Source organism: Eleutherodactylus coqui, chromosome 7, assembly GCF_035609145.1.
Source record: "Eleutherodactylus coqui strain aEleCoq1 chromosome 7, aEleCoq1.hap1, whole genome shotgun sequence".
NCBI classification, from domain to species: Eukaryota; Metazoa; Chordata; class Amphibia; order Anura; family Eleutherodactylidae; genus Eleutherodactylus; species Eleutherodactylus coqui.
Window position 1 is genome coordinate 169,399,464 of NC_089843.1, and position 22,891 is coordinate 169,422,354.

The 22,891-nt window shown below is 44.5% G+C and overlaps 1 protein-coding gene across 1 annotated transcript in view; it reads right to left on the reverse strand.

Annotated features, from left to right (window-relative positions):
• The window catches only part of LOC136573619 (alcohol dehydrogenase 1-like), a 43,278-nt gene extending 21,307 nt beyond the window's left edge, over positions 1–21,971 (reverse strand). The window contains exons 1-3 of the mRNA XM_066574891.1: positions 21,919–21,971; positions 14,663–14,764; positions 8,811–8,952 (exon numbers count right to left, since the gene is read on the reverse strand). Coding sequence (XP_066430988.1) covers positions 8,811–8,952; positions 14,663–14,764; positions 21,919–21,936 — 262 coding nt within the window. The 5' untranslated portion in view covers positions 21,937–21,971. The remainder of the gene's footprint in view (positions 1–8,810; positions 8,953–14,662; positions 14,765–21,918) is intronic.
• Positions 21,972–22,891: the final 920 nt, after the last annotated feature.

The window sequence follows — 22,891 nt, forward strand, 5'->3', positions numbered from 1 at the left end:
TTAAATCAATGAATTGCTACTGAATGCATTTTAATAAAAGGTAGGGAACAGATTGAAAAGAGTATAACTGCAGGATTGGAGTATTCAGGATTTGTGTTATAGTCTAACTATGGAGATGCCCAAGTCGACATAGGAGCTCTAGACAATAAATGGTAAGGCATCTTTAATAGAGATGAGCGAACACCAAAATGTTCAGGTGTTCGTTATTCGAAACGAACTTCCCGCGATGTTCGAGGGTTCGTTTCGAACAACAAACCACATTGAAGTCAATGGGCGACCAGAGCATTTTTGTATTTCGCCGATGCTCGCTAAGGTTTTCATGTGTGAAAATCTGGGCAATTCAAGAAAGTGATGGGAATGACACAGAAACGGATAGGGCAGGCGAGGGGCTACATGTTGGGCTGCATCTCAAGCTCACAGGTCCCACTATTAAGCCACAATACCGGCAAGAGTGGGCCCCCCCCCCTCCCAACAACTTTTACTTCTGAAAAGCCCTCATTAGCATGGCATACCTTTGCTAAGCACCACACTAGCTACAACAAAGCACAATCACTGCCTGGATGACACTCCGCTGCCACTTCTCCTGGGTTACATGCTGACCAACCGCCCCCCCTCCCCCCCACAGCGCACACCAAAGTGTCCCTGCGCAGCCTTCAGCTGCCCTCATGCCACACCACCCTCATGTCTATTTAGAAGTGCGTCTGCCATGAGAAGGAACCGCAGGCACACACTGCAGAGGGTTGGCACGGCTAGGCAGCGACCCTCTTTAAAAGGGGTGGGACGATAGCCCACAATGCTGTACAGAAGCAATGAGAAATATAATCCTGTGCCACCGCCATCAGGAGCTGCACACGTGGGCATAGCAATGGGGAACCTATGTGCCACACACTATTCATTCTGTCAAGGTGTCTGCATGCCCCAGTCAGACTGGTAATATGTACCTTAACAGTAACCGCGTTGGTGGTAATGTGGTGGTGACTGCGGACCTAGTAGCACGGTTGTATTTTGTTGGTTTTCGGAATGCGGCCAGGATTAAGTGGGCCGTGGCGGGGGGATGGTGTGGGGGCTCTCTTGTTGTGTCGGTAAAGGTGAAATTCTTGGACTGCCACCAGACGAACCAATGCAAAGGCATTTGCCAAGAATGTTTTCCCTGTTGGAGGAGGAGGGGGATGTTTTTGAGGCACTACGTGTCCTCTCCACGTGTCCGTGGTTATATGCACCTTAACAGTAACCGCGTTGGTGGTAATGTGGTGGTGACTGCGGACCTAGTAGCACGGTTGTATTTTGTTGGTTTTCGGAATGCGGCCAGGATTAAGTGGGCCGTGGCGGGGGGATGGTGTGGGGGCTCTCTTGTTGTGTCGGTAAAGGTGAAATTCTTGGACTGCCACCAGACGAACCAATGCAAAGGCATTTGCCAAGAATGTTTTCCCTGTTGGAGGAGGAGGGGGATGTTTTTGAGGCACTACGTGTCCTCTCCACGTGTCCGTGGTTATATGCACCTTAACAGTAACCGCGTTGGTGGTAATGTGGTGGTGACTGCGGACCTAGTAGCACGGTTGTATTTTGTTGGTTTTCGGAATGCGGCCAGGATTAAGTGTGCCGTGGCGGGGGGATGGTGTGGGGGCTCTCTTGTTGTGTCGGTAAAGGTGAAATTCTTGGACTGCCACCAGACGAACCAATGCAAAGGCATTTGCCAAGAATGTTTTCCCTGTTGGAGGAGGAGGGGGATGTTTTTGAGGCACTACGTGTCCTCTCCACGTGTCCGTGGTTATATGCACCTTAACAGTAACCGCGTTGGTGGTAATGTGGTGGTGACTGCGGACCTAGTAGCACGGTTGTATTTTGTTGGTTTTCGGAATGCGGCCAGGATTAAGTGGGCCGTGGCGGGGGGATGGTGTGGGGGCTCTCTTGTTGTGTCGGTAAAGGTGAAATTCTTGGACTGCCACCAGACGAACCAATGCAAAGGCATTTGCCAAGAATGTTTTCCCTGTTGGAGGAGGAGGGGGATGTTTTTGAGGCACTACGTGTCCTCTCCACGTGTCCGTGGTTATATGCACCTTAACAGTAATCGCGTTGGTGGGAAATGGCCTCGCCGCCATCATGTCTTTGGGAAGCCTCTGTTTTCACACCCCAGAGACATACCATTAGCAGCGGTATAGGCAGAGCCCAGAATTCGTAACATTTCAGCCGTAGCATTAGGACAGGCCCCACTAACATATCAGTAGCAGCATTATAGGAGGAGCGCAGTCTTCGTTCCATGTCAGCAATAGTAGCACTCAAGACAGGCCCCAGTAACAATTCCGAAGCAGCAGTATAGCGGGAGCGCAGTCTTCGTTCCATGTCAGCAATAGTAGCACTCAAGACAGGCCCCAGTAACAATTCCGAAGCAGCAGTATAGCGGGAGTGCAGTCTTCGTTCCATGTCAGCAATAGTAGCACTCAAGACAGGCCCCAGTAACAATTCCGAAGCAGCAGTATAGCGGGAGCGCAGTCTTCGTTCCATGTCAGCAATAGTAGCACTCAAGACAGGCCCCAGTAACAATTCCGAAGTAGCAGTATAGCGGGAGCGCAGTCTTCGTTCCATGTCAGCAATAGTAGCACTCAAGACAGGCCCCAGTAACAATTCTGAAGCAGCAGTATAGTGGGAGCGCAGTCTTAGTTCCATTTCAGTAGCCTTAGTATAGCCAAGGCCCAAGTTACATTTATGTAGCTAAAGTGTAGGCCAACCCCACACACCTTTCTGTACCATGAGTGCAGGCGAAGAACATACAAATTGCTATGATTACACTGTAGGTGAGGGCCCCAAAAAATTGGTGTACCAACAGTACTAATGTACCTCAGTAAAAATTGGCCATGCCCAACCAAGATGGCAGGTGAATCGCTTTGGTTAATGTGGCTTAAGTGGTAACTAGGCCTGGAGGCAGCCCAGTGTAACGAAAAATTGGTTCAAGTTAAAGTTCCAACGCTTTTAAGCGCATTGAAACTTATATAAATTGTTCAGAAAAATTATTTGAGTGAGCCTTGTGGCCCTAAGAAAAATTGCCCGTTCAGCGTGATTACGTGAGGTTTCAGGAGGAGGAGCAGGAGGAGGAGGAGGAATATTAGACACAGATTGATGAAGCAGAAATGTCCCCGTTTTGGATGGTGAGAGAGAACGTAGCTTCCATCCGCGGGTGCAGCCTACGTATTGCTTACGTATCGCTGCTGTCCGCTGGTGGAGAACAGAAGTCTGGGGAAATCCAGCCTTTGTTCATCTTGATGAGTGTTAGCCTGTCGGCACTGTCGGTTGACAAGCGGCTACGCTTATCTGTGATGATTCCCCCAGCCGCACTAAACACCCTCTCCGACAAGACGCTAGCCGCAGGACAAGCAAGCACCTCCAGGGCATACAGCGCTAGTTCAGGCCACGTGTCCAGCTTCGACACCCAGTAGTTGTAGGGGGCAGAGGCGTCACCGAGGATGGTCGTGCGATCGGCTACGTACTCCCTCACCATCCTTTTACAGTGCTCCCGCCGACTCAGCCTTGACTGGGGAGCGGTGACACAGTCTTGGTGGGGAGCCATAAAGCTGGCCAGGCCCTTAAAGACTGTTGCACTGCCTGGGATGTACATGCTGCTCGATCTCCGCACCTCCCCTGCTACCTTGCCCTCGGTACTGCGCCTTCTGCCACTAGCGCTGTCGGCTGGGAATTTTACCATCAGCTTGTACGCAAGGGTCCTGTGGTATAGCAACACTCTCGAACCCCTTTCCTCTTCGGGAATGAGAGTGGGCAGGTTCTCCTTATAGCGTGGGTCGAGCAGTGTGTACACCCAGTAATCCGTCGTGGCCAGAATGCGTGCAACGTGAGGGTCACGAGAAAGGCATCCTAACATGAAGTCAGCCATGTGTGCCAGGGTACCTGTACGCAACACATGGCTGTCTTCACTACGAAGATCACTGCCAGGATCCTCCTCCTCCTCCTCCTCCTCAGGCCATACACGCTGAAAGGATGACAGGCAATCAGCCGGTGTACCGTCAGCAGCGGGCCAAGCTGTCTCTTCCCCCTCCTCCTCATCCTCCTCATGCTCCTCCTCCTCCTGTACGCGCTGAGAAATAGACAGGAGGGTGCCCTGACTATCCAGCGGCATACTGTCTTCCACCGCCCCCGTTTCCGAGCGCAAAGCAGCTGCCTTTATGGTTTGCAGGGAATTTCTCAAGATGCATAGCAGAGAAATGGTGACGCTAATGATTGTAGCATCGCCGCTCACCACCTGGGTAGACTCCTCAAAATTACCAAGGACATGGCAGATGTCTGCCAACCAGGCCCACTCTTCTGAAAGGAATTGAGGAGGCTGACTCCCACTGCGCCGCCCATGTTGGAGTTGGTATTCGACTATAGCTCTACGCTGTTCATAGAGCCTGGCCAACATGTGGAGCGTAGAGTTCCACCGTGTGGGCACGTCGCACAGCAGTCGGTGCACTGGCAGCTTAAAGTGATGTTGCAGGGTGCGCAGGGTGGCAGCGTCCGTGTGGGACTTGCGGAAATGTGCGCAGAGCCGGCGCGCCTTTACGAGCAGGTCTGACAAGCGTGGGTAGCTTTTCAGAAAGCGCTGAACCACCAAATTAAAGACGTGGGCCAGGCATGGCACGTGCGTGAGGCTGCCGAGCTGCAGAGCCGCCACCAGGTTACGGCCGTTGTCACACACGACCATGCCTGGTTGAAGGCTCAGCGGCGCAAGCCAGCGGTCGGTCTGCTGTGTCAGACCCTGCAGCAGTTCGTGGGCCGTGTGCCTCTTATCGCCTAAGCTGAGTAGTTTCAGCACGGCCTGCTGACGCTTGCCCACCGCTGTGCTGCCACACCGCGCGACACCGACTGCTGGCGACATGCTGCTGCTAACACATCTTGATTGCGAGACAGAGGAGGAGGAGGAGGAGGAGGGTGCTTTAGTGGAGGAAGCATACACCTCCGCAGATACCACCACCGAGCTGGGGCCTGCAATTCTGGGGGTGGGTAGGACGTGAGCGGTCCCAGGCTCTGACTCTGTCCCAGCCTCCACTAAATTCACCCAATGTGCCGTCAGGGAGATGTAGTAGCCCTGCCCGCCTGTGCTTGTCCACGTGTCCGTTGTTAAGTGGACCGTGGCAGTAACCGCGTTGGTGAGGGCGCGTACAATGTTGCGGGAGACGTGGTCGTGCAGGGCTGGGACGGCACATCGGGAAAAGTAGTGGCGACTGGGAACTGAGTAGCGCGGGGCCGTCGCCTCCATGATACTTTTGAAGGACTCCATTTCCACAAGCCTATACGGCAGCATCTCAAGGCTGATGAATTTTGCTATGCGGACGGTTAACGTTTGAGCGTGCGGGTGCGTGGCGGCGTACTTGCGCTCCAACAGTTGCGCAAGCGACGGCTGGACGGTGCGGTGAACTACACTGCTGGATGGGGCCGAGGACAGCGGAGATGAGGGTGTGGGTGCAGGCCATGAGGCGGTAGTGCCTGTGTCCTGAGAGGGGGGTTGCATCTCAGTGGCAGGTTGGGGCACAGGGGGAGAGGCAGGGGTGCAAACCGGAGGCGCTGAACGGCCTTCATCCCACCTTGTGGGGTGCTTGGCCATCATATGTCTGCGCATGGTGGTGGTGGTGAGGCTGTTGGTGTTGGCTCCCCGGCTGAGCTTTGCGCGACAAAGGTTGCACACCACTGTTCGTCGGTCGTCAGGCGTCTCTGTGAAAAACTGCCAGACCTTAGAGCACCTCGGCCTCTGCAGGGTGGCAAGGCGCGAGGGGGCGCTTTGGGAAACAGTTGGTGGATTATTCGGTCTGGCCCTGCCTCTACCCCTGGCCACCGCACTGCCTCTTGCAACCTGCCCTGCTGATGCCCTTGACTCCCCCTCTGAAGACCTGTCCTCCTGAGTAAGCGTTGCACACCAGGTGGGGTCAGTCACCTCATCGTCCTGCTGCTCTTCCTCCGAATCCTCTGTGCGCTGCTCCCTTGGACTTACTGCCCTTACTACTACCTCACTGCAAGACAACTGTGTCTGATCGTCATCGTCCTCCTCACCCACAGAAAGTTGTTGAGACAGTTGGCGGAAGTCCCCAGCCTCTTCCCCCGGACCCCGGGAACTTTCGAATGGTTGGGCATCAGTGACGATAAACTCCTCTGGTGGGAGAGGAACCGCTGCTGCCCAATCTAAGCAGGGGCCCGAGAACAGTTCCTGGGAGTGTTCCCGCTCCTGAGCAGGTGTCATTGTAGTGGAGTGAGGAGGCTGGGAGGAAGGAGGAGCAGCAGACAGAGGATTCGGATTTGCAGCAGTGGACGGCGCAGAACTGCGGGTTGACGATAGGTTGCTCGAAGCACTTTCTGCCATCCAGGACAGGACCTGCTCACACTGCTCATTTTCTAATAACCGTCTCCCGCGTGGACCCATTAATTGGGCGATGAATGTGGGGACGCCAGAAACGTGCCTCTCTCCTAATCGCGCAGCAGTCGGCTGCGACACACCTGGATCAGGAGCTCGGCCTGTGCCCACACCCTGACTTGGCCCTCCGCGTCCTCGGCCGCGTCCACGTCCTCTAGGCCTACCCCTACCCCTCAGCATGCTGTATTACCAGTGATTTGATTTCACAGGCAGGAAATAAATTGGCGCAAGACTGCAGGCCAAATATAATTTTTTCCCTTTTTTGAAAACGAAAGGCCCCACTGCCTCTAGTGAATGAATAATCTAAGTTTAATAACTGTGCTGTGGCCCTGCTAATGTGTCACAGAACGTGAGGGTAGCAGAGTTATTATAACTCTGGCAGAGCTGGTATTTTTTTCCCAATTAAGGAAAGCAAATGGTGAAGCCAGCAGTAAAACGTAGCTGGGTGCGTCTGATTTTTAAACGTTGCACACGCAGCCGACACGTACACACAGCCCTTAGGACGGACAGAGGCAGGACAAATAGATTTTTTTTCAGTTTTTTTCCACCAAAAGGCAGCACTGCGTATATTCAATGAACATGAGAAGTTTAATAACTGTGCTGTGGCCCTGCTAATGTGGCACAGAACGTGAGGGTAGCAGAGTTATTATAACTCTGGCAGAGCAGGTATTTTTTTCCCAATTAAGGAAAGCAAATGGCGAAGCCAGCAGTAAAACGTAGCTGGGTGCGTCTGATTTTTAAACGTTGCACACGCAGCCGACACGTGTCCACAGCCCTTAGGACGGACAGAGGCAGGTCAAATAGAATTTTTTTCACTTGTTTTACAAGCAAAAGGCCGCACTGCGTATATTCAATGAATAATAACTGTGTTGTGGCCCTGCCTACACAATTCTTTCCCTGCAGTATCAATGGAGGGTGCAATGCTCTGCAGAGGCGATTTTGAGAAGAAAAAAAATATGCAGCACAGCTAACAGCAGCCAGCACAGTACTGCACACGGTTAAATATGGCCCTAGAAAGGACCGTTGAGGTTCTTGAAGGCTACACTCACTCCTAACACTCTCCCTGCCTATGCAACACTTCTGTCCCTAATGCCAGGTGCAACGGTCTGCAGAGCCGATTTTGAGAAGAAAAAAAATTGCCACTGCTAACAGCAGCCAACACACAGCTATCAGTGGCCCTAATAAGGACCTTTGGGGGTCTTGAAGCCTACACTAACTACCAATTCTTTCCCTACAGGAGCTCCGGTACAAACAGCACTGTCCCTCATCTAACTCACAAGGCATCTGAGGCTAGCCGCGGGAGGGGCCGACTTTTATATTAGGCGGACACCTGATCTCCCCAGCCACTCACTGCAGGGGGGTGGTATAGGGCTTGAACGACGCAGGGGGAAGTTGTAATGCCTTCCCTGTCTTTCAATTGGCCAGAAAAGCGCGCTAACGTCTCAGGGAAGGAAGTGAAAGTAACCCGAACACCGCATGGTGTTCGTTACGAATAACGAACATCCCGAACACCCTAATATCCGCACGGATATCAAGTTCGGACGAACACGTTCGCTCATCTCTAATCTTTAATCAAAACTATTTGCAAAGTTGTTTCATTTTACATGACTGAGCAACAACAACAAAAAACTTGTAAAAAGTTGTACATAGCCGTTGATGTGTGTTTTATGCGGAGTTCACATCTGCACTGGAGCCTCCACTCAGGTGTTCCGTTGTAGATGCAGCACGAAGTAGCGCTGCATGCTGCACCTTTTCTTCCAGTAAAATCGCGGGCAGCTGTGCAGAAGCTGAACAAACCCCATTATAGTCAATGGGGTCCATTCAGCCCTGTTCAGTTCCGTCATAAGAGAGACCAGTTTGGCCAGGGAATTCCACTTTTTTGCTCCCCAACCAAAGCAGGAAAATGGAAATCTTGACGCAGATGTGAAAGCAGCTTTCAACCCCTCTCCTTTTTCAATGCTTAATTTAGCAATTAAATCTATGTGAGTTTATATTTTTTACCATTAGTTTAGCAATCCTTCAAATTACAAGACTTACCAGGTTGCATTTTCTTACTCCTTCGCCAACACTCTCTGCAATCCCAGCAGAATTTCCTGAACGATGATTGTTCAGTGTAAATAGCAGCCGTTCAGTACTGAACAGCCGCTATGTTAAGTGAATGGAGAGGGGTGGGAGAGAGCAAGGAGAGAAATATCCTCCAGCTGCCCTGCTGTGAAGTAACAATATTCGCTCCTGTGCAAAAGCACATGAGCTAATACATGCGGGGACGAGTGTCGGGCATTGTTTGCCCGACAGATCTTCCCGTCTAAATGGGGCTTTAGACCCCTTTCCTTTTTCAATGCTTACTTCAGCAATTAAATCTATATGAGCTAATATTTTTTGCCAATAAGTTAGCAATCTTTGAAATTACAAGTCTTACCAGGTTGCAGATTTGTTACTCCTTTGCCAACACTCTCTACAATCCCAGCAGCTTCATGGCCCAGTATGACAGGGAATTTTATGTTACTTATTTCACCACCTATGAAATGATCATCTGAACGACAAATTCCAGTTGACACAATCTGGAGGAATACATAACATTTTACTGTACATTGAACTCTTGGGAGTGAAATTGAGATACTACCAAGTCTAACTAAAATATCACAGACTGCATAATCCATGGTTACATTTACAGCAGAAAGGTCTGTTTACCTTGCCTAGAATATCTCCTAAGATCTATGTATTTACGAAGGACAATTTCTGTATGGAGTTTTTATGTTCTCCTGGTGTGTCTTCTTGTTCTTCTTTTTAGCGAAGAAAGAAGCATGGAGGCTCAGTGTTAACCAAAAACAACATTTGCTTGGAGTTTTCCAATTCCATGTAGATGTTGTCCTTGGTGAGCTTTGAACCTAGGATTTTACCACTGCAAGGCAGCAGTGCTAACCAGTGAGCTAGATACATTGAGTAGGCAGCACCATCATCACCATCACCTGTTTTTTCAAACTTCTGATTTGATTCTGAGCAAACTTTTTCACGAAATTCGGAAAACAGGCCAAACCAAACTTTTGAAAAGTTTGCTCATCTCTATTAGTAATTGTCAATGTTTCATATACATTCATGGTCTATCTACAAGGACTTGCCATGGGATTAGTTACTTGCACACAGTTTTTTTGTAATTCTCCTAAATTTTAAATTTTGGGGGGAAAAAACAACATGAAGCAAATACGGTCAACAGGTAATGTTTCTCATATAATGAACAGATTATACAGTGTCAGTTCTATCAAACAATACATATAATTTATACATTTTTAAACTAATCACTATATCTATCTTATCTATATATATAAAGCTGAAAGCCCTCACTGACTCACTGACTGACTGACTCACTGACTGACTCGCCAAAAGTTCTCCAACTTCCCGATGTCGTAGAAACATGAAATTTGGCGCAAGCATAGATTATCTCCAAAATAGGAAAAGTAATTGGGTCCCAACTCGATTATTCAATGCTAGCACAAAAGAATTGGCGTCGAAATTTAACGTACATAATCTAAATCACTCACTTCCCAATGTCATAGAAACGGGAAATTTGGCACGAGCATTAATTATGTCATAAATAGGAAAAGTTAATGGGTCCCAATTCGATTATTCAATTCTATGCGCAAAAGAATTGGCGTCGAAATGTTACGTGCGGAATGTAATTTTCTCACTTTCCGGTGTCATAGAAACGGGAAATTTGGCACGAGCATTGATTAGGTCATAAATAGGAAAAGCTAATGGGTCCCAACTCGATTATTCAATTCTATGCGCAAAAGAATAAGCGTCCAAATTTTACGTACGGAATCTAATTTTCTCACTTTCCGGTGTCATAGAAACATGTAATTTGGCACGAGCATTGATTATGTCATAAATAGGAAAAGTTAATAGGTCCCAACTTGATTATTCAATTTTAGCGCAAAAGAATTGGCGTCGAAATTTTACGTGCGGAATGTAATTTCTTCACTTTCCAGTGTCATAGAAACGGGAAATTTGGCACGAGCATTGATTATGTTATAAATAGTAAAAGCTAATGGGTCCCAACTTCACTATTCAATTCTATGCGCAAAAGAATTAGCGTCCAAATTTTACGTGCGGAATGTAATTTTCCCACTTTCCGGTGTCATAGAAACGGGAAATTTGGCACGAGCATTGATTATGTCATAAATAGGAAAAGTTAATAGGTCCCAACTCCATTATTCAATTCTAGCGCAAAAGAATTGGCATTGAAATTTTACGTGCGGAATGTAATTTTTTCACTTTCCGGTGTCATAGAAACGGGAAATTTGGCACGAGCATTGATTAGGTCATAAATAGGAAAAGCTAATGGGTCCCAACTCGATTATTCAATTCTATGCGCAAAAGAATAAGCGTCCAAATTTTACGTACGGAATCTAATTTTCTCACTTTCCGGTGTCATAGAAACATGTAATTTGGCACGAGCATTGATTATGTCATAAATAGGAAAAGTTAATAGGTCCCAACTTGATTATTCAATTTTAGCGCAAAAGAATTGGCGTCGAAATTTTACGTGCGGAATGTAATTTCTTCACTTTCCAGTGTCATAGAAACGGGAAATTTGGCACGAGCATTGATTATGTTATAAATAGTAAAAGCTAATGGGTCCCAACTTCACTATTCAATTCTATGCGCAAAAGAATTAGCGTCCAAATTTTACGTACGGAATCTAATTTTCTCACATTCCGGTCTCATAGAAACGGAAAATTTGGCACGAGCATTGATTATGTCATAAATAGGAAAAGCTAATGGGTCCCAACTCGATTATTCAATTCTATGCGCAAAAGAATTAGCGTCCAAATTTTACGTGCGGAATGTAATTTTCCCACTTTCCGGTGTCATAGAAACGGGAAATTTGGCACGAGCATTGATTATGTCATAAATAGGAAAAACGAATAGGTCCCAACTCGATTATCCAATTCTAGCGCAAAAGAATTGGCGTCGAAATTTTACGTGCGGAATGTAATTTTCTCACTTTCCGGTGTCATAGAAACGGGAAATTTGGCACGAGCATTGATTATGTCATAAGTAGGAAAAGCTAATGGGTCCCAACTCGATTATTCAATTCTATGCGCAAAAGAATTAGCGTCCAAATTTTACGTGCGGAATGTAATTTTCTCACTTTCCGGTGTCATAGAAACGGGAAATTTGGCACGAGCATTAATTATGTCATAAATAGGAAAAGTTAATAGGTCCCAACTCCATTATTCAATTCTAGCGCAAAAGAATTGGCATTGAAATTTTACGTGCGGAATGTAATTTTTTCACTTTCCGGTGTCATAGAAACAGGAAATTTGGCACTAGCATTGATTAGGTCATAAATAGGAAAAGCTAATGGGTCCCAACTCCATTATTTAATTCTATGTGCAAAAAATTAGCGTCCAAATTTATGTACGGAATCTAATTTTCTCACTTTCCGGTGTCATAGAAACGGGAAATTTGGCACGAGCATTGATTATGTCATAAATAGGAAAAGCTAATGGGTCCCAACTCGATTATTCAATTCTATGCACAAAAGAATTAGCGTCCAAATTTTACGTGCGGAATGTAATTTTTTCCCTTTCCGGTGTCATAGAAACAGGAAATTTGGCACGAGCATTGATTATGTCATAAATAGTAAAAGCTAATGGGTCCCAACTCCATTATTCAATTCTATGCGCAAAAGAATTAGCATCCAAATTTTACATACGGAATGTAATTTTCTCACTTTCCGGTGTCATAGAAACTGGAAATTTGGCACGAGCATTGATTATGTCATAAATAGGAAAAGCTAATGGGTCCCAACTCGATTATTCAATTCTATGCGCAAAAGAATTAGCGTCCAAATTTTACGTGCGGAATGTAATTTTCTCACTTTCCGGTGTCATAGAAACGGGAAATTTGGCACGAGCATTGATTATGTCATAAATAGGGAAAGCTAATGGGTCCCAACTCCATTATTCAATTCTATGCGCAAAAGAATTAGCGTCCAAATGTTACGTACATAATCTAAATCTCTAACTTCCCAATGTCATAGAAACATGAAATTTGGCACAAGCATTGATTGTGTCATAAATATGAAAAGTTAATGGTTCCCAACTCGATTATTCAATTCTAAGCGCAAAAGAATTAGTGTCCAAATTTTATGTACGTAATCTAATTCTCTCACTTCCTGATGTCATTTTATATGAAGGAAACGTCACATGGTTACCTCCACGTGGTGTTTCCTGGGTAACGCAGAGAACTATGCAAAATGGTGAACATATGTTTTTCCTCAGTATCTCTAAAGTAACTACGACTTCATAAGATTTTCCGTGTGAACACCAGATAAACACCAGTACCAAATTAACTCGGGCGAAGCCGGGTATATCAGCTAGTACTGTATAAATGGTGAAAGTTGCTGGGAGTGGGCTTAGGAGTGTGTCTGTTCCATATGCAACAGATGCTAACTATATTATATAGTTGACGCCCAATCGAAAAGGCTGGAACAGAAGATAGCTAAAAAATAAGCCTCATACAGCTAGGTTAAAGAAAAAAATAATAAGAAGGTGGGGATTGAAAAAAAAAAACAAAAGACAAACGCCACTGCTAAAACTGGCTCTGTCTTGACGGGGTTAACAGTGGGGATGAATGAGGTAGTTGTGGAAATGTCTTGCTGATCTTGAAGATTGGAATGCATAATAAGGTATATTGCCTATGATGCTTGGAATGATACCCATGCTGCAGGATTTTTTATAAAAATGTGATTGTTCTCAGTAAGAGAAATCAAGTAATCTTGTAGATATGATACCTTTTAATGTCTAACAAAAATACATGATCTTATTGCGATCTTTTGACCTCCCTCAGGCAAAATGGAACAAATCTAAAGACATCGTCACGCCCGTGTGGCACACGAGCACCATGCTCAGCACGGACGTAGGGTGACGTTCACAACTACTGCAGTCGATACTACTATGCACTGTAGAACACTGCGCACCACAATGGTGGTGCGCAGTGTTCTCATCCTGGCTCTCAGTTTTTGTCCTTTTTTCCCAATATAAAGCCCCTCAACATGTTTGAAACTGTCAAGCCAACAATTTCTTCTTGTGAAACATTTTGTCAATTTCATGAATCTTTAGGCTATTGAGGAAAGCAAGACCCTAGCACCCACTGAGGAGTGGCCCACTGCACAATGGAATGGGAAATGTGAGGCGAGGTTGTGGCAGTCAGCCACTGTTCCAATAGAAGGAGACCTTAGAGCAGCAAATGATAGTCAGAGTAATGAATGATCCAGCTGGAATGGTGGGTCTTAGGGCTGGTAACTGGTCCCATGGCAGAGAAGATCCATGGCCACAGGTGACTGAACTATCCTGTGTTTCAGCATGAAACATAGCTAAGGATTGGTGGAGGAAGAAGTTAGTGGAGAACATTTATTTGTGCACCATCAGTCAATCAAATCAGAACTTGTAGGAGGGGGCAGTGTACCAAATACGCCCAGAGTGTGGTAGACTATTGTGGAGGCCAGATCTTATCAGAGGTCTAGGATGACACTAAGAAAAATAAGGCTGTGAAAGATGCTGTAGAGCCTGTCCTTGTTGGGTGTCATAGCTAAGGAAGAGTCAACACCATCTTTAACTCTCCACTGGGGATCATCTTATGAGCTGCCTTTACCTGCTTTGCAGACTCATCATGAGTTTTCACCACTTTCATGGCCAGAACAGCATGGAGGGGGGCATGAAGACAGCTGTTTGCCAGCCATCTGTCAGCAGCCCCCTGCACAGATAACTAAGTTCAGGGTCTACATGATTGCCTGATGTGGTGCGAAACACAACAACAATTGAACCAGGGGGATGTAAAAGGTCAACAGTGTCTATGTTAAGACTGTTGCCCTCTAATTCATATAATACAAAATATATCTGCATGTAAAGGGGTTCCCTGACTTGGACTGTTGGGGTACATAACTACCTTCTTCAACAAACCATATCCTTGGACTACAACTGCCAGTGAAGTAACTGGTGACTAGTGTCACCATTATATTGTGCATACTAATTTGTGCTGTTTGACACACACTTTATTCATATGCACCGCTAATACAGCAAGTTATGAATACTGTAGCAGCAGTAGAGGTGACTGTAGTAGCGATAGAGGTCACTGTAGCAGTGGTGGAGGTCACTGTAGTAGCAATGGAGATAACTGTAGAAGCGGTAGAGATCACTGTGCATGTGTTTATCTGGTTGTAGAGGGATTTATGGTGTGAAAGGGTGAGGTTGCAGGAAATATTACCTTTATGCGGACTTCGTGAGCCTTTGGTGGTGCAACCTCAATCTCTTCTATGCTGAGTGGTTGTTTAGGTCCCCAGCAAACAGCAGCCTTACATTTGATGACCTGAATGTGAAATAACAAAACCAATGATAGTCAGCTGCATAAGTAAAAAAATAACATCCACTCCTATTCACAATTTTCAACTCATTCTCAGATCAAATTTTTAAAATTGTAATTGTACCCTGCCTTCCCCAACACCTGGTAAGGTTGGACATCGAAAACATCGAAATATCGATATATCGCTAATGCTTTGGCGATACTTTTCATCGATTATCATTATGTCTGATATATCGGTAACATTAATAGTTTAATGCAACATAATATTGATTTTTGTAAAGAAGAAACGTGTCTTTTGGTCTAGTGACCATCTTCTTTGTGTTGGTACAGGATGTAGTTTTTCTTTCGGCACTATTGAACTTATAAACAAATTCTAGAAACTTTTGGAAAGTGTCAGGTGACTCTTTGTTACCAATAAGGTTTGCTCCAGGCAAAACGACTCTCAGAAAAAGTGGGGTCTTAGGCCCCTTTTCCACATGCGTTTGTTCATCGCGTTAGATGCAGGCTCTGAGCGCTTGCATCTAATGCGATGGCTGTGGGCAATGCTTTCTAAATAAAAGGGCTGCGCTGAACGCATGAAGGTCACGTCCAGAAAAGGAGACGTGACATGTCGTGCGTTCAGTGTCTAACGTGAACGCGGTGCCCATAGAAAAGATAGGAGACCCATCTGCGTTCGGGGCACTGCATTCGCATTACCAGGCCCTGCATTGAAAATATCTTTCTGTAGTTGCTACTTCAGTTCCTGCAGAAATAATGTTTTCAAAAGCTGATGAAATTCTGTCTGCTCGAAGGAGCATTTTGAAGGGAGAGCATGTGAGCAAATTAATATTTCTTGGCTCATAAGTTAATAATTATTGGGGCCAATGATAAAAAAACTTCTTTTCATATTCCTAATTTTAATTATATGTTTCATCTGTAATTTTTTATTTTCATTTGTAACTTTAATATATTTTCATGATGTTATTAATAGTTATAAATTAATAATAAATAGAGTTTAAAGTTTTAAAATTTTTTTGCTGATTGTGTTGCTTTATTAACCCTAGACATGTTTTATTTTTATACAGCATTTTAAAAAAAGTCGATATATGGAAATATCGATAGTTATCCACCGATATTCTACAATAATCGATAGCTTGTTCAGCGATAGTCGATAGTTGATACTATCGACTATCAATATTTTTGTATCGATGTCCCAACCTTAACGCCTGGAATGTCCTTGGATAATGTCCATAATATGTCCAAAATTTGAAACAGAAATGGCTTCTATTTGAGTAGAAATACTGAAATTGTAAGATAAATAAATAAAAATAAATAAATCTTTTTATTTTTATAGCACCAACTTATTCTACAGCGCTTTCAAATAATTTATTTATTACCCCCCAGCAAGCTGGGCACTCATTTTACCGACTTCGCAAGGATGGAAGGCTGAGTCAACTTTGAGTCGGCTATCTGAACCATGCGGGGTTTGAACTTGCAACCTTCAGGTCGTGAGCTAGAGCTCATACATTTTGCTCAAGTCCAAACCAGTCAATGAATTCAAAGACATAGATTGCAATTGATAGTACCTGGCAGCCTTTATTTCTAATCTTGTAAGCATAATTAGAAGCTGTAGGCAGTTTAGATTCATGCCTAGTTCTGCCTTCAAAACATGTCATCAATTCTATTTGCTGTTTAACCCCTTCCCTCGCCATGACGTAAGGGTATGTCATGGAAGTGAGGTATTTTCCGCAAAAGGGACAAAAATGGTGTAAAAATAAGAGCAAAATAAAGTACAAAAAATAAAAATGAAAAAAAAAAATGTTAAAACACCCTTTTTTAATGCTTTTTCTCATATTAGAAAAAATTTAAAAAATGTAATATCCCACATATTTGGTATTGACGTGTCCATAATGAATTGAGCATGCTTTTTATCTTGCATGGCAAAAAGCATTTTAAAAAACGCTAAAAAACTGAATCAAATTGCTAATTTTTAGCATTTTGCCTCCCGAAAACGCAATAAAAGTGGTAAAAAAAACATGTGTACCCCAAATAAAAACCAAAACTACAGCTTGTTTTGCAAGAAAAAAGCCCTCATAGAGCTCCGTCCATGGAAAAATAAAAAAGTTATTGGACTTTGAATGCAGTGATTTTAGAAAAAAAACAATAATTTCCAAAAAAAAAAGGGTTTTTATTGTGGAAAAACCTAAAAAAAATATAAGAATTTTGGTATCGTTGTAACCGTACCGTCCCGCAGAAAAAAATGTAGTGTATAATTTATGCTGCATAATTAACGCTTAAAAAAAAAAATTTAAAATCTATGGCAGAATTGATATGTTTTCTCTCCCTTCGATCACAAAAAAAATAAAAGTTTTACCATATAGTCTATATAGCCAAAAATGGAACCAATAAAAACTACAGTTTGCCAAGCAAAAAACAAGCCCTTATACGGCCGTGTCAACGGAAAAATAAAAAAGTTATGGCTTTTGAAAAATGGAGATGAAAAAACACAAAAAATCATTTGGTCCTCAACGCCAAAATAGGCCATGTCCTTAAGGCCTTAAAGGGAACCGGTCTTTAAAGTGATGGTGCTTTTAGTTTAGGTGATGTGGAGTCCAGAGAGACTCTTTTCATACTCACTTGGTCCGCCGTTCCTGTGATTTTTCCACAGCATAAAAGCAAATCAAATGCATTTAAAGTGTCAGCGACGATCATTAAAGCTTCATCACTGTTCAGGCCAAATTAAAACCCCTTAAAAACCCTTCTGTAAAGACATGGATGATTTTCCATCCAAGTGGAGTTCTGCATCAAATCACAAGGTGGCAGAATTATGCTACTTCCAAGTCAGCAGCTTATTCTGCAAATCCAGCACCAAAACCCTCAAATCTCATTACAGATTTTGGTGCAGAATCTGTCAGTCGAATGTGGACCAATTCCGCCTATCTGAAAGCACCCACTGAAAAGAAAATATATATCTATATAAAGCAATACTAGTATAATCATTAAGTACATAAGTGTCATGAATTATAAAATGCATATAAATAACCCAAGCTGCAAGTGCATATAGTAAAGAGAGAAAAAACCCACCACACCAAACGTGCATTTTACTGAGGCTTAGCCTGTACTCCAGACTAAGGGTACGTTCACACGAGCGTGTTTTGGTGCGTACTTAGGTGCGTACATACGTCCGCACCTAGGTACGAGCAAAAACACGCGTGAACACAGCTGCGTGCTTGTTGTCAATGGAGCCACGGCTGCTGCCGGTGGCTCCATTGAAGACAATGCTCTGTTGGCCCCCTGCATTCTTTTTCAGGGAAGGGCTTTACATATAAGCTCTTCCCTGAAAAAGAAATATTTTAGTGCAAAACAAAAACATTTAAAAAAAAAAACGTACCTCTCCGCCACTGCTGTGACCCCCGCGGACTTGAAAAACACATCTGCCGCATGCGGCAGATGTTTCCTTCACCCCCGCTAGTTAAAAAAATTCCCTGCTGCTACATCTGTGGCAGATGCAGAAAAGGGAATTCTTCAATTCTCAACCGCAGCTGTCACACATGACAGCTGCGGTAGAGAATCCTGCTGTCGGCATCCCGTCAATGGCTTTTCAGGGAAGGGCTTCATAAGTCCTCCCCTGAAAAGACATTTAAAATAGTGCAAAAAATAAAAAAAAAACAATACTCACCTCCCTTCAGCCGCCGGGGCTCAGACGCGACCTCTGGCGCTGTCCCCGGCTCCGTAGTTCTGAGCTATCAGCAGCCGGGGATTTAAAATCCCGGACTGCTGGTAGCTCTGATTGTGGTTGGCTGAAGTGCTTTAGCCAATCACAATCAGAGCTACCAGCAGGCGGGATTTTTATATCCCTGGCTGCTGATAGCTCAGCAGCGCTACAGAGCCGGGGACAGCGGCAGAAGTCCCCGCTGAGCCCCAGCAGCTGTTAGTGGCTTTTCAGGGAAGGGCTTCATAAGCCTTTCCCTGAAAAGCCTTTTAAAATAGAAAAAAAAAAAAAAATACCCACCTGCCGGGGCTCAGCGTTGACTTCTGCTCCTGTCCCTGGCTCTGTAGCTCTCAGCTATCAGCAGCCGGGGATTTAAAATCCCTGCCTGCTGATAGCTCTAATTGTGATTAGCTGAGGTGCTTCAGCCAATCACAATCAGAGCTACCAGCAGGTGGGGATTTTAAATCCCCAGCTGCTGATAGCTCAGCAGCGCTACAGAGCCATTGACAGCGGCAGAAGTCAACGCTGAGCCCCAGCAGCTGTCAATGGCTTTTCAGGGAAGGGCTTCATAAGCCCTTCCCTGAAAAGCCAATTAAAAGTAATGTAAAAAAAAAAAATTACTTACCTGTCTGCGGCTGCTGTGTCCCCGCAGAGGAATTCTTTAATTCTCTACCACAGCTGTCACACATGTCAGCTGTGGTAGAGGATTCTGCTGTCGGCAATTGATTTCAGGGAAGGGCTTTGAATATAAGCCCTTCCCTGAAAATCAAGTAAAAGTGGTTTAAAAAAACAAAAAAATAGATACTCACCTCCCTTCAGCTGCTGGGGCACAGCCACGTCTTCTCCTGCTGTCCCCTGCACTGTGGTGCTGATCTATCAGCAGGCGGGGATTTTAAATCCCAGCCTGCTGAAAGAGCTGAATGTGATTGGCTGAGGTGCTCAGCCAATCACAGGCAGCTTTCACCTGTCATTCATTCAGGGAGAGCTGCCTGTGATTGGCTCAGCACCTCAGCCAATCACATTCAGCTCTTTCAGCAGGAGGGGATTTTAAATCCCCGCCTGCTGATAGATCAGCACCACAGTGCAGGGGACAGCAGGAGAAGACATGGCTGAGCCCCAGCAGCTAAAGGGAGGTGAGTATCTATTTTTTTGTTTTTTAAATCACTTTTACTTGATTTTCAGGGAAGGGCTTATATGTAAAGCTCTTCCCTGAAAAACAATTCAGTTGTGCCAGCAGACCGTTATGTTCAATGGAGCCTCCGGCAGCAGCAGCGGCTCCATCGAAGTGAATGGCTGCATTTTTTTTTTACACCAAAATTTTTCCTTTTCAGGGAAGAGCCTATATGTAAAGCTCTTCCCTGAAAAACAATTTAGTGGTGCCAGCAGACCATTGTCTTCAATGGAGCCGCCGGCAGCAGCAGCGGCTCGATTGAAGAGAATACCTGCATTTTTTCTTTTTACACTAAAATCTTTCTTTTTCAGGGAAGGGCTTACATGTAAAGCCCTTCCCTGAAAAAGAATGCAGGGAGCCGGCAGACCATTGTTTTCAATGGAGCCGCCGGCAGCAGCCGCAGCTCCATTGAAAACAATGCGTGCATTCCCTACGGTGCACGCATGTCCTATCTTTGCAGGCACGCACCTGTAAAACATGGACATGTGCACACACCACAGGGAATGCATTGTTGTAAATACAAGCGTGTTTTTGTGCGTGCGTATGCACGCACAAAAACACGCTCGTGTGCACCCACCCTAAGCCTCAGCAAAACGTGTGTCAGTGTGCTGGGTTTTCCCTCTTTTTACTATATGCACCTGCAGCTTGGATTATTTATATGCTTTTTAATAAAGCTTTTTACTTATTAATATTATTATTTATGTCTAGCATGTTGCTTCCAATGGTGTAATATTTGATATACGTATTGGATTTTTGTTAAATTTGTTTAAGCTTCTATAGGTTAATAATTTTGCAAGATGTGTTGCTGCCATCAATTTCTTAAAGAGTTAGTTTTGTTTTAATTAAATGTAAAAATGTCTCCCTTTCACTTTCTGATATGTGTTCTATGTTCTATTCTGAATACAATATGGTTATATGAGGTTTCCAAATCATTGCATTATTTTTTTCTTTACATTTTACACAGCACCCAAACTTTTTTGCAATTGGGGTTATTCTTTCCAACTTTTGGGGAGGAACATCAGGAAGAATTCAAAGAGCAATAAAAAGTGACACATGTAACATGTTACATAATGTTTGGGCTTTATTCCCCACATATTCTATTTGAATCATAAATAGCACATAAACTATGACTCCAATCAGCAACCCCCAGCTTGGAGATTGAAGAATCGCAGCATGCTCGATTTTTCTGAGTTCGCAGAAATCTTGCCCATTTTTTCCAATGGGAGAAAAGAAGAAAAATAAAAGGGATTGCATGGCACTCGCATGTACATGTTTAATTTCTCCTTGTACATGTTTAATTTCTCCTTGTACATGTTTAATTTCTCCTATTAAAAATACATGTGGTTTTCACGAGCGTGAAAATCATGTGTTCAGCGATGCGATTGTCTCACAAATCGCAACACAATTGCAGCGAACATCGTAATTTTACAAGCTCAAATATTGGTCTGCGTTATTGCCCTCGGCCATGTGAATGTACTCTAACGTTTAGGTATCAGGTGATTTGTAACTTCTGATTGAGGGAGCATTTAGACTTTTACTACAATTGTACTGAAAGCCATGATGAATTTCACAAAAACCACATACGGTTTTAAATTGCACCAACTAAATGGAGTCAGAAAGAAATCTTTGTAGAGCAGCATGACCCCTAAATTTGGGAATGCAAGGTCATGGTCCCACAAAGCGATCTACAAAACATTTCATAATACAATGCTCCATTGCCCATTTTTAAGCAGAGGACGTGGAGTGGACAAAGTCTATTTCTTCTGCAATGACTGCCAGTATCAAAGCCTTCACTCGCCTTACAAATAGATTAATGCCACACATTCAGCTGGAAGCTCAGAGATATAGTGGCATTAAACAAGGACAAACACCAAGCAATCCAACAGGAAATATTCTTACATTATCATTTGCTGAATGGAAAAAATTAAACAATTATATAAGTGGAGCAGCTAGAATATTATCATACTCCACAAGTGAGGAAGATCTGGACTAGAGATGAGCGAGCGTACTACTTGAGCGAGTAGTGCCTTATGCGAGTACCTGCCCGCTAGTCTCTAAAGATTCGGTTGCCGGCAGGGGAGAGCGGTGAGTTGCGGGAGTGAGCAGGGGGGAGTGAGAGAGAGATCTCCCCCTCCCCCCCCCCCCCGTTCCTCCCCGTTCTCCCCCGCCACTCCCCGCCGGCACCCGAATCTTTAGAGACGACCGGGCAGGTACTCGCATAAGGCACTACTCGCTCGAGTAGTTTACCTTAGCGGGTATGCTCGCTCATCTCTAATCTTGACACATTAGAGCTCTTACTTTTCCAGCAGTTGCCATGTTATACTTCCTTTCACAAAGCTGTCCGGAGATGAATGTGAACCCTACACACACTTTTCAGTTACTCTTCTAACTTACACCTCCCATTTCCTCCCCTTCTACATGGCTATGTGCCTCATACTCCTCCCTTGAAAGCAGCAATTGTGGCTCCTTCAGAAAGCCGTAATTTAAAAAAAATAAAAAAAAAATATATATATATATATATATATATATATATATAAACTCTTTATTTGTAAATTTTATGGGTTGGGTACAGAAAAGAAAATGGTGGGATGAAACAAAAGAAATACATATTTAATTAAAACTTCTAATTTGAATGATAAGGGGAGACACATGAAGGTGAAGACATTTCCTCTGCGAACATGCAGAGCACAAACAGGTTAACTAAATAACTATGGACGCGACTGTTTCCAAGATCCAGGTTTGTTTGAAAAGTAAAGTAATGTGTAAGGCCTGCACACAGCTGGGTCGCATCCTGCTGCGAGAATTCTCACAGCTGGATGCGACCCGTGCCCCGGTATTGAGCTTATACTCACCCGTCCGGCGTCTTCTCTCTCTGCACTGCAATGTGCCGGCTGGCGCAGTGCAGAGTCAGCACGTCACCAGTGACATTTCTGTGTGGGCCCCTGTGAGGCTCGCTCAGAAATAGGACATGCCGTGATTTGTTTATCGCGTGAGTTTTCACGCAGTCAAATCGTGGCTGTCGGCATAGCATTGCATTATCTAATGCAATTCTATGGCATCGTGCACGGGCGGAAATTCTGCGGGAAAGGGGGATAAGTGTCTTTCCAATGCCTCGGAATTAGTACTTTGGCTGGGTTTATGAGAAAAGAAAGCAGGGGTATTTGTGTTATTGATGGTCAGTGGTGTTAAGTTTAAAAGAAGAAGTTTTAGTTCCCAGAATTGTATTTATCATTGATTGTAAATTGTTCCAAAACGCTTGAAGTGATGGGCA